This window comes from Haliotis cracherodii, unplaced genomic scaffold, assembly GCF_022045235.1.
Source record: "Haliotis cracherodii isolate W230 unplaced genomic scaffold, xgHalCrac1.p SCAF_8, whole genome shotgun sequence".
NCBI classification, from domain to species: domain Eukaryota; kingdom Metazoa; phylum Mollusca; class Gastropoda; order Lepetellida; family Haliotidae; genus Haliotis; species Haliotis cracherodii.
The window spans coordinates 10655949-10668111 of record NW_027266341.1 but is presented as its reverse complement, the minus strand read 5'-3'; the positions used below and the strand labels follow the sequence as shown (position 1 = coordinate 10668111).

The window sequence follows — 12163 nt, the reverse complement described above, 5'->3', positions numbered from 1 at the left end:
ATTGTTGCGAGTCTGTGAAAATAGAACGTCAATGTCTGAGAAAAACTGGTTTCCAATTATCCACCAATTGGGCATAAATGATAAATATTATATGAAACTTTGTTCTGTGGAACTTCACAACTCGTTACTGGTTAAAGGAAGTCATTGACCGATACCCAAAGGCTGGAAGACCTAGATTAACATGTGACCTAATAGAAGTTCCTTGTTACACACGATACCTGTGTGATAACATCCACTACAGCACTGCATACAGGCATGTGTTTATTAGTTGTAACTATCATATATATATTTATGCTGACAAAAGAAACACGAATACCATACATGTTGGTTAATATGCGAAGAATTACTCATGTTCAAGAGACATTAGATTGGTTTGACTCAAAAAGGAATATACTGGTATTTTATGTGAATCGATGCTCATAAACGCACTACACATGACGTCATAGACCCATGACTCGAGATGCACCATTTGTCTCGTGCAAGATTAGCGTGTAAAGTTTGGAAATCACGTGCAGCATATCGTGATGAGGATAAAGACACTCTGTGGTAACACTTGACACATTGGAAACATCTCTTCTTAATGTACATACTTCTCAATATGTTTCTGTGGTTCAGGGGCGGTCGGGTAGCCTAGTGGTTAAAGCGTAAGCTCGTCATGCCGAAGACCCGGGTTCAATTCCCGACATGGGTACAATGTGTGAAGCCCATTTCTGGTGTCCCCCGCCGTGATATTGCTGGAATATTGCTAAAAGCGGCGTAAAACCATACTCACTCACTTCTGTGGTTCATGTTTCTTTTGACAGTGAGTATATTAAATGCAGGAGCCCATTCCACAAAGCAATTTTAATGCTAAAATTATTGTGTCTGTTTTCACATGGGAGTTTCGGTAGTCGTTGCTCTAAGCTCGTTATGTGGAATGGGGCCCTGTTATTATAAATCACAACGATACACTTATTGAAGGTTATGTTGAAATTTACAATTGATTTTGTATTTATTGTGACCGACCAGACAGTACCCTAATGTTGAAATTAATGCCTGCAGCCTGACTATACATGTATTTCGAATGTTACGTGTATGTCTGAGACATAACTGTATGTGATAATTGAGGGTGGTTGTGAGTGAGTTCTCGTCCCAGATTTGACTGGATGATGGTTCTTGGTTTGTCTGCACCACAACCGGGCTTGTTGAGTTCCTTACAGAGGTAAATGTCTTCAGCCAGCATCACTGGCTACCTCCCACACTGATGGGCCGTGGGCAGTACTGATTACAGTGGCATTAGGAAACTCCCCATTTCATTGTCTTATTCACACTTCCAATGTCTTTATTTCATGGCCAGTGAACAAATATAAGGTGTATAAGCTTGCCTACTGTTGATTGTATAAAGATAATCATGTGCAAAAGACTTGTTTGTTGTGTTTGTCACCAACCCGTGAAGATTCCGGGGTAGAACCCATGCTTGCCGTAAAAGGTGACTATGCTTGTCGTAAAAGGCAACTAACGGCATTGGGTGGTCAGGCTCGCTGACTTGGTCGATCCATGTCATCGATCTCAATTGCAAGGATCGATGCTCGTGATATCAATCACTGGATTATCTGGTCCAGACTCGATTATTTACAGAACGCCGTCATATAGCTGGAATATTGCTGAGTGCGGCGTTAAACAACAAACCAACCAACCAACCACAAGAACCAAACAACGGATGCAATAACGCTGTGCCAGTACAGTAACGCCTACATTTGAGTGCACACTAATCCGTTGACCAGGTAATGTGGTGCCACAAGCCTTCACTTGGTGAATGAAATCTGGGGCATCATAAATGGTATTATTTGTTACTGGTTCCTGTCAGAATGGATTCCAAAGTACTCACTACGCCATATCAATCTTGTACTCCATCACCTATATTCAACTCAACATAACCTAGTGGTTAAAGCGTTAGCTCATCATGTTGAAGGCCTGGGTTCGATTCCCCACATTGGTACAATATGTGAAGCCCATTTCTGGCGCTCCTGATATAATATTGCTGGAATATCACTAAAAGCTGAGTATAAACATACTCACTCACTCACCCCAACCCTCCTGGATAGGGATCTCTATATAATATATAGCAACCCTTAATGGAATGATTTTCCCCTTGCATTGCTGGATCCTGGCATGGGTAAGGGATGCCACTCTGCAGAGAATCACATCACCTTAAGTCACATGCTGACCTGTGTGTCGAGTAAATGTACTAATGTATCGCTGGATCCTGGCATGGGTAAGGGATGCAACTCTGCAGAGAATCACATCACTTTAGTCACATGCTGACCTGTGTGTCTAAGAGTCCTAATGTATCACTGGATCCTGGCATGGGTAAGGGATGCAACTCTGCAGAGAATCACATCACCTCAAGTCACATGCTGACCTGTGTGTCGAGTATTTGTACTAATGTATCACTGGATCCTTGCATGGGTAAGGGATGCCACTCTGCAGAGACTCACCTCACCTTAAGTCACATGCTGACCTGTGTGTTGAGTACATGTACTAATGTATCGCTGGATCCTTGCCTGGGTAAGGGATGCAACTCTGCAGAGAATCACATCACCTGAAGTCACATGCTGACCTGTGTGTCGAGTATTTGTACTCATGAATCACTGGATCACTTGAAATCAAAACAATGAAAAGGTTAAAAATATTACATAGTTTATTCACAAGGCATTACATGTACAGTGCTGTCTTCAAATGGTATACATGTGCATCACAGTTAACACCATGATCACATAGCTTTGATATCTTAAAGACAATACATAAATCTACACTCAGCAGTCATGAGAGTGAGTGAGTGAGTGAGTGAGTATTCCAGTTACATTGTGGCGTGTCAGCTTAATGTGGGAGGAAAGGGATGAATGATGACATGACTGCTATACAGGCTTGCAAAACCTATCAACAACAAGGCAGAAGGTAGTTACTGATAAGTACAGGCCATCACTGTTAACGATAGAAATTCTTCAAAACAATTTCTGATTCTACCAAATAGTACAAATATTTGCATAGGTACGTTCCAAATGTAATAAAGAAAAGGAAATTAAAGAAGCCAGAGTTTATTCAGCAGGACCAGCTTTGCCCTCCACACCAAAATACAAACTGAAGATTTTTCCACATTTGTGCTCCTCAAGAAACTCAAAAAACTGGCCTAAATCCATGTGATATTCTCTCCCTTTTCCACCCCGAACATCAAACCCAACCTCTTCAAAATTTGAAAATTTTCTAAAATATTGAATGTTTTTCTTCCCCATCTCTTCAACTTCTTGTTCCTTAATTGCAATTTTCTTCCAATTTAATCGTCTGAGTCGATACCAAAACTCGTCCACCTCACTACTATATCCTTCAATACAAATAACTCCTGGTTTACCAGGCATACAAAACCCTGATACCTTCAGCTCACTGGCCCACGCCAGGATGTCTCGACGTTTGAACTTACTAAATATATGGTGACTGTAGATCCAGAGTCGGGTGAACACTGTGTCTACTTTAGATGGAGCTTTCTTCTCTTGCGGGACCTGGGTGTCTTGTGTTTGGACATAGTGAGGCAGGTTCTCCTGCAGCCACTCGATCACAGAACCTATACATATTTCTCCTCGGTCGAGCGTTGTGAGAAACTCGTTGAGGTCCTCATTAAGTTGTGCGTGGGACTCTCGGTTGAGGTGGTGAGCTCTGATGAAGACCTCGGGGGATGCGTGGGGGTAATCGTGGGGGAGGTGACATACCAGCTCGGCTGTTTTCTTCTGGAATAGAAAATAAAATGTGTAACTATGTGTATAAATCTACTACTGTGCATACCATAGCTCAAGTCCATGAGATGCTGGGTCAGATTATACTCAGATGAGTCCTTTGTATGCACTTGTACAAATTGACTGAAGATATTTTGGTGTGATTAATCATAATAATAGTCCAGAATTCCATTTATACGGCGCTGTACTTCATGCATAAGCATGTTGTAAGTGCTGAAACTATTACCCCTGTCAATGGATCAGTGTGCACTTAACAATCATTCTCTGCTCCTTGGGGAGTATACAACCCAAGCTGCCTGTTGGATGTAGAAGGTTAACCACATCGCCATCTCATCCTACTGGGTACCCATTCACTGAACAGAAGCATATTTCGAACATGTCACTTGCCCAAGGTGAGGTGAGGTGAGGTGAAATTGGGTTTAACGTCGCTTCCAAGATTATTGCACTTATATAGCGACGTGCATGCACGTGTGTGTGTGTGGCTGCTTGTACTAGTCCGGACTGATGCCGATTTATAGTGCTAGCCCACTGAGATACCATGCCGCAGTTTAACATGAATACTCCACTCAGACACAGTATACTGACTCCGAGCCGACCAGTCCTTGTTTTAGCCCTTTAATGCCGAGCGTACCAGACAGGGTAACAACAAGTACCATCTTTTAACGTCTGACACGGCCGGAGATAGAACCCCGGACCTTCCACTCTCTGGGCGGACGCTCTACCTCTAGACCATGGAGGCGGTCTCTTGCCCATGGAGGCACCACATGTGTTACCAAGTGCTTCAGTGTGGGGCAGGACCGAAGCCCCAGAAAATCTCATGAGCCAAGCTGCCGAAACAGTCACCCATCCAAGGGCTTGTTGCCTGTCTTAGGTGTTATTATTGACAGAAACGCAGTGACATACCAATAGCTGGAAAATGGTAGCCATGGTGGACATTTTGAAGTCTTCATCAGGATCGTTATAAACATTTTATATCACATCTAGTGAGTTACCACGGCAACAGATTCACATCCAATCCTCAATCAAAATGTCATTAATGTCAAATGATCTTGCTATGTCATGTGCAATGATATTATCACCTTACGACTGTAATCATAGTGAAAAGCATGTTGGGGACTTGACAAATGACAATATCAGAACAATACACAGAGATCGATCGGTTGTAGAACAACTTGGTTCAAAAATTGATGAAAATTAATCTTTTAATTATTTTTGTTTTTGCACCTTTTGCACTGCTGTTTACTGCTTCTGCGTTGCTCTTAAACAATCTGTAATAAACACAAGTAAATACGAACATGTACGTAAATTTTCAGTCTTTGTAGGGGGCACTACAAGATTATAGTTACATATTGGTCTAGAAGTTAGGGGGGTTTATTGTGGCAGGGCACTTAATATGGTGAATACAGTACATTATAACCTTTGGATCAGCTGAGCTGAGCTTAAACAAAAACTAATACACTACTAACATTTGTTGTGATCTTGACAATGAATCCAATGCGGCTCTCCAGAAACTCCGCCCTGATCTTGTTGTCAAGGAAAGCCTGTATTTCCTCCAGGGACTCCGGTCCGTCCTCCATCTTGAACTCCCCTGGGTTAGGGAACATGCTCTGCAGCATCTCCACCTCGGACAGCTGCAGCTCCAGCGTCTCCTGACAACAACAACACACAGTCTCAGCCTCAGGTTTAAAAAATAATAGTCTTGGTTCTCAGGCACTGCCTGCATCATCATAAAGTCTGCCGCATATTTCGGTTTTATTTCCATTAAAAAAAAATATAAACAATCTTTAAATATTCCTTGTCTAGAACACACGACCCTGTCAGTGAAATACTACAATACTTAAGAAAAACATAATTCTGCCGAAATAATTGTAAACAAAATTTGGTTACATACTAGCTTTAACAAAAAAACAAAAAACAACAACCACTGCCCACACTATGTTTTCAAAAGCAACTGCCTGAGAACCAATTCTTTAATTTTTTTAAGCCTTAAAAATTCCTTTTTTCATGACCAGTATTTTTATCTACTAACTCAAATTGTATTGTATGTCAATGTCAGTTTCCTGTCACACTCTAATTATTACACCTGGGATTTCTATGAAAATTGACAACAGGTCATTCAGCATTGTCCCTCTTTAAACAATGACATAAGACAAACTTTATCAACACATGATCCATGACATTAGGAAAAGAAGTCAGAAATAAGTTTTACCATGCTCTAGTCATATTACATTTATAACCATATATATCTACAGCTGGATGAAACATTCCAGGGTTGACTTACAAAAGTGGGGTCCAGGGACCCCCAATAATACATTTAAAGGCTCCTCGCAGCCAGTACGAGTGTCCTGTAAAGTTATGAAATGGTGTCGTGTACTGTACATTTTGATAAAAAAAATTTAGAGCCTGGAATGAATCAGTGATAATGTGGACAGAGGTTATGATTGACGGATTAAATGACAGATGCCCATAACTGCTCTTGATGTGCTGTAGGTACAACGAATTTTATTGTGCATCCCATGGTATGGATTATTATTATGTTTTCTCTGCATCCATTCTCTACATTTGTGCGTACTGGACACACATCTGTGCATCGCATAAAACCCTGCACTTTTCTGAAAGATGATATCAGATAAACGTAACAAAAACAGATACAAGTACATATAGGCTGGCCTATGTAGCGTGAAGCTTTGTTTGCAAACAACAGCTGATAACCCCTGAGCTTACTCGGCTCTGCTCGCCTTATTCTGCGAGTTTCTGCTCCAATGAACACACTGTGGGTGTAGGCTTATGCCGTGACCAGACTTTTCTCAAACAAGGCTGGAGCAAGGAACCCTGGCTAGGAGAGTGTTATGCAACATGAATATCTTCATACAATCCAGGCATGTATATTGTAACCTAGCCTTTGATAAACACTGGCTTCTAACCAAATCAAGCAACCAATTAGTATCTGGTAACTCATGTGTAAGAAAAACATATGAGCTTTCTCTTTAATTTGCCTCAAATAAAAACATGACCTAAGCCAGTTATTCTGCGCAGTGCTTGGGTTGTCGGCTTCACTCTATTGTCTTTGTTTGAAAATTGTATTGTGCATTCATGAACTAAAGGTGTAAGGTCACACACCTAAAATATTTTCATGCATGTTTTAAAAACACCAGGGTGCCATCAACATACTGGACCTTCAACAAAATAAACATGGATAAGTAAAAACACACTTTTCAATTTTAATCTCAGCAAAAGATGATACAAAATGACTGACAATTAGTTTCCAATCACACATTCTACATGTTCTAAATGAAAGAGTAAAAACATGTAGAATGTGTTATTAGAACCAACAGCCACGCCCCTAGTGATTGTGAGCTGGTGCAAAAGAAGAGCATGAATGAAACGGAACGAAATGGGAAGTTATATGTATGTTTGAGAAGTATGAAACGAAAAGTACATTTCACTATCGTTGAGCAGGAAGCTGAAATTCCTACCTTTAAATCTACACTGCTTGGGTCTTCATTTTCCATTATCAGAGCCATTGCCATTGGCATGTTTCGAAGTGAAGAACTTTGCCTCTATTTGTCACAGAACGGACGTATATACAATTCTATATACGTCTTTGGTCACAGCTTTCGCTCTTTTGTGGAAAAGATTCACAGCAACACGGACACAGAAGGTCGTTGTTTCTAACTCTCAAGTGACAAAACAAAACTTTTTTGTTGACAATGGCAGCGAGAATATATGTTGACGTTCCTATTGATGTGGTATATGTTTCAACCAGTGCTGATGAAATCGTGGAGGATTCTTTCACTAGACAGACACGTGATCTAAAACAATGTCAAAGCCGTTTCTTGCAGGCAACTTATAAACGATAAGCATTCGTGTCATATTGACAAACTATCTAAGGGGGGTAACTCTAAGCCATAGTCTTGTATTTAAGCCCACTACAAAATAACCTTGAAATTTGTTATGACGTGCGCCACCACATTGCTTCCAAAGAAAATGGTGATACAGTTCACTATTTTCTTTCCGCAAATGGAAATCAGAACGCTGCAAACATACCGAAACAGCCACTTCATTGTGGACTCAACTGTACTCTTTAGTTGGTGACCCGTGAAGATTCCGGGGTGAAATCGGTCTTCAGCAACCCATGATTGTCGTAAATGGCGACTAACGGGATCGGGCGGTCAGGCTCGCTGACTTGGTTGATGCATGTCATGGACCACAAGTTGCGTGGATCGATGCTCATGATATCAATCACTGGATTGTCTGACCCAGACTACATTATTTACAGACCGCCGTCATATAGCTGTAATATGAGTGCGGCGTAAAACAACCAACCAAGCAACCACAACCAACCAACCAACTTCAGTTGGTTAATAAAACTCGACCTTCATCCAAGAGGGGTAGACTAAAATCTAGTCTCTGAAATGAACATATCGTACATAAAAACAGTTGTTCAGTTATCTTAATAAAAATATAATAAAAAGGAGCCCAGTGACTCTCTTCATTTTCAGATACTGGAGTGATCTAGACTTGCCAAACACTATAGACTTGCATGGACTGTATTTGATATAAATTTTTTATCAGGGTCTGTAAGACAGACTACCAAGAGGGTATATCACTAATTAGATCAAAACTAGACTACGGCTGCGCCATATACAACACCCTAAACAACTCTCTATCTAAAAAACTTGACTCAATACAATATCAGGCTCTCAAACTAATTACACGCACCCAACATGGCACCTCCTACACTTCACTCCAGGCCTTAACAGGAGAAATGCCACTAAGTCTACGCAGGGAACAGCTAAGCTTAAATTTCTGGGCCGCATCCCAATCAAACCCTCTCATCCAAAACCTAATAAACCAAAATATCAGCCCCAAAAACCAAGCTCTAGCTCGTAAACACCCCTTACTTACCCCAATATCTCAAAGAATAACAAACTACCTAAATGAACACCAAATTAAAAATCTTAAACAAAACTGCAAACAATCAAATATCTTCACCCCTAAACTTAAAATACCCAAAATAGACACAACACTAGCTAGCCAAATAAATAAACAAACCGACCCAAACATAGCTAAAACCACCACACTAGCATACATACACGAAAATTGGCCAAATTGGTGTCACATTTACACGGACGGATCTTCAGATCCGACCTCCAAACACACAGGTTTCGGAGTCCATACCACACAACCAACTAAAACTACACAATCCTTCCGACTCCCAAACAACCAATCAATATTCACGGCAGAACTAATGGGCATGGCCTCAGCCCTCCATAGTCAAGAATCCAAAAACCACAATAAAATCCTAATACTTACCGACTCCCTAAGTGGACTGCAAGCCCTCAAAAACAAAAATACCAAAAACCGACCTAAATTAATAAATCTAATACTTAAAAGCTCCAACGACCTAACTAACGCAGGCAAACAAATAACTTTCTTGTGGATACCCGCCCACGTAGGAATATACGGTAATGAAAACGCCGATAAGGCAGCTAAACTATCCCTCAAAATCCCAGAAATAAGCTTAAACTTACCCATCTCAAAATCAGAAATTAAAAGTGTAAATAAGCAAAAAATCACCAAAAAATGGCATAACCTATATCTAAACTCAAATAGCCAAATCAAAAAAGTACTCAGCAAACCACTAACCAAACCAAAAATTCACCATCCATCAAAAAAAATCGACAGAGTAATCACTAAACTCCAAACAGGACACACCAACCTAAATAACCACCTAAAAAAAATAAAAAAACATACTACAGGTAACTGCCCACACTGCAAACAACTAGAAACCCCAGAACACGCACTCATCTACTGCACACACTACCTAACACATCGAACCGCATTACAAACCACCCTCAATCTAAACCAGGCTCTCACTCTAGAAGCAATACTAAACCCACAAAATAAACTAGAAAACTTCAAGGCCTTAGGCGTATTCTTAATCAAAACGGAACTAATAAAACGCATCTAAAAACACTATAATCCACCAAATCAAAATTACATAAACACACAAAAATCCACCATACCCAGCTCCCTTAGTTCTCCTTCCTTACCCCATCGGCATCTATTCCAAATCTCAAAATTCCCAAATTCTATATAAGCAACCCCTAAAGCCCCCTCTTGGGTTGCACACACCACTTTCGCCCCTTTCGGAAACACATTAAATGGCCTGGCCGGGCCCGTGTGCGAAATACGCATCAGTCGGAAAGCGCACGTTAAATCTACAAAGTAAGTAAGTAAGTAAGACAGACTACCAAGAGGGGGTCTAACTCGGTGGAAAGTGAAGCGAATAGGACAACATTCACCAAACTGTAACGGCACCTTACTACTGCATGTAGTTTCGTGTATAACACCAAAAAGGCACAACAAAAGCTTGATACTTGCATTCACACAATACAGAACGGTTTGAGAGTTGTAATCTTGTAACAAAGCCTACTCACATTCAAACACGAGCCCAGTTCTCAAATCGTGAAGAATTGTACAAATCTTCCAAAAGCAGTACTGAAAGCTTTGAGCGCGATACTCTTGAAACCAAACGTACTCATCTTTACTTCTCAAAATGTGATGGTATAAACAAACTGGTCTAACATATCTTACAGAAATGCTGAAAAGTTTGGCATTGGGCATAAACCCCACCCTCAAAAGTCTCCCAGGAATGTTAATTCCAGAATAGGAAAAAGGAACCAGTTCAGCTGTTCCCTACCTACACTAGTCTTGAACGAAGTTATTTTTGTCCTGAAAACGTCAAATCTCAAATTTAAAGATGTACGTCATGAATAACACAGGGTAAGAGTTTAGCTCTTGCGTAATGTCTATACAGAGTTAGACACATTTAACTATTGAACATCTTCCCGAGGCAAGGGAGTTAACTGACTATGAAAGTCGAACTAGACTGGAATTTCTGTGCTCGATCGAAGCGCCACCAGTGGTTAATACGAGTTGTGTCCCTTCTTTGCCTCTCCTATTGACCAATCAGATTCCACTTTTCATATCACTTGCATTTGCTTCAAACAAAATGGTGGCGCCCAGTCAAGACAATCTGATCGATAATCAAGATCTATAGTGTGACAAAACGGGTCTTACATGGCAAAGTGCATTAAATCATGTGGCCACCTTGATTACAAATATGGAAATATTTGGAAAATATCTGGTGGCGCCGAGGTGGCGGTGCACATCCTTTGCTGCAAATCCTGCAATCGACCGAAATCTGCATGACAGTTTACAAACCGGATTTCGATTTTGTTACGACTATGCATAGACTCGTTAGTCCAGCCAAAATGTAACTCCATAATACCAGCCAAGTTCGGCAAGGGTGGAAAGTGGACTTCTTTAGTCAGTTAACTCTCTTGCCTCGGGAAGATGTAACAACTCCTGTTTCGGATAGACGACGGATCATTGTTGCTAGTTTTAGGACACCACGGAAACCTCGCTCGACATGCCGAAGACCCAGGTCCGATGCCCCACATGGGTATAATGCGAGAAACCCATTTCTGGTGTCGCTTCTCGTGGTACTGCTGTAATATTAATACAAGTGCCGTAAAGTCATTCACACTCACCCCAATCAATAGTCACCGAAGCGGACGTAAAATATATTCAGGAGGTTTTTTGTTGTGAGAGTGAGTGAGTGAGTATGGTTTTACGCCGCTTTTAGCAATATTCCCGCAGTATCACGAGAAGCAACAACAGTAATGGGTCTTCGGCGTGACTAGCGAACGCTTTAACCACTAGGCTACCCGACCGCCCCCCCCCCCCCCCCCCCCCCCTTTTTTTAGTGAGAAATGACTGTACGGCTCCGCCTTATTTATGTAGCTATATTTCTTATAGAAAAGCTGGAATTAGTGTGTCTTCGAAAATATACATCATATTTGTCATGAATAGACTCATTTACACACCACGTGTTAATACATACGACAGAAACATACCTTGAGCAATAAGAACAACACGACGAATAAAGGAACAAAACTTGGCCATAATCCAGCATTCATAATATACTAAACTAGTAGGATTGGCGGTGGGGGACATACACACACATGCACCACGCACGCAGTCACGCACACACGCACACATGCACACATGCACACACCACCACCAACAACCACCATCAACTCCCTGGATCCGCGGTGGGTCTTGTTAACCTGGTAGACAGACGATTTAAATATCTTTAATAGTGTGCAGTCGGTGTGACTTAGTCAAATTAATGCAAAGTAAAAAAATAATAACCACTTGCCACTCCCCACCCTGGATTACCCTGTGTATTATACTGAACAAAAGAAAGTTGGGATCATGAATATTTTGGCACACAGTTTAATAAAAAAATATCCCCCAAAATATTCATGATTCCTAACATTTTTGTCCAGTATATATCTCCATTCTATTACAACAAGTAATAAACT

The 12163-nt window shown here is 40.9% G+C and overlaps 1 protein-coding gene across 1 annotated transcript; it reads right to left on the bottom strand.

The window, feature by feature from the left end:
• Positions 1-2704: 2704 nt before the first annotated feature.
• Positions 2705-7647, bottom strand: LOC139449920 (RWD domain-containing protein 2B-like). Its single transcript, XM_071231530.1, has 3 exons — positions 7244-7647; positions 5234-5416; positions 2705-3761 (listed from the first exon to the last, which is right to left on the bottom strand). The coding sequence occupies exons 1-3, from the start codon at positions 7301-7303 to the stop codon at positions 3078-3080; spliced, it is 927 nt and encodes a 308-aa protein (XP_071087631.1). The 5' UTR covers positions 7304-7647; the 3' UTR covers positions 2705-3077.
• Between the last annotated feature and the right edge of the window lie 4516 nt (positions 7648-12163).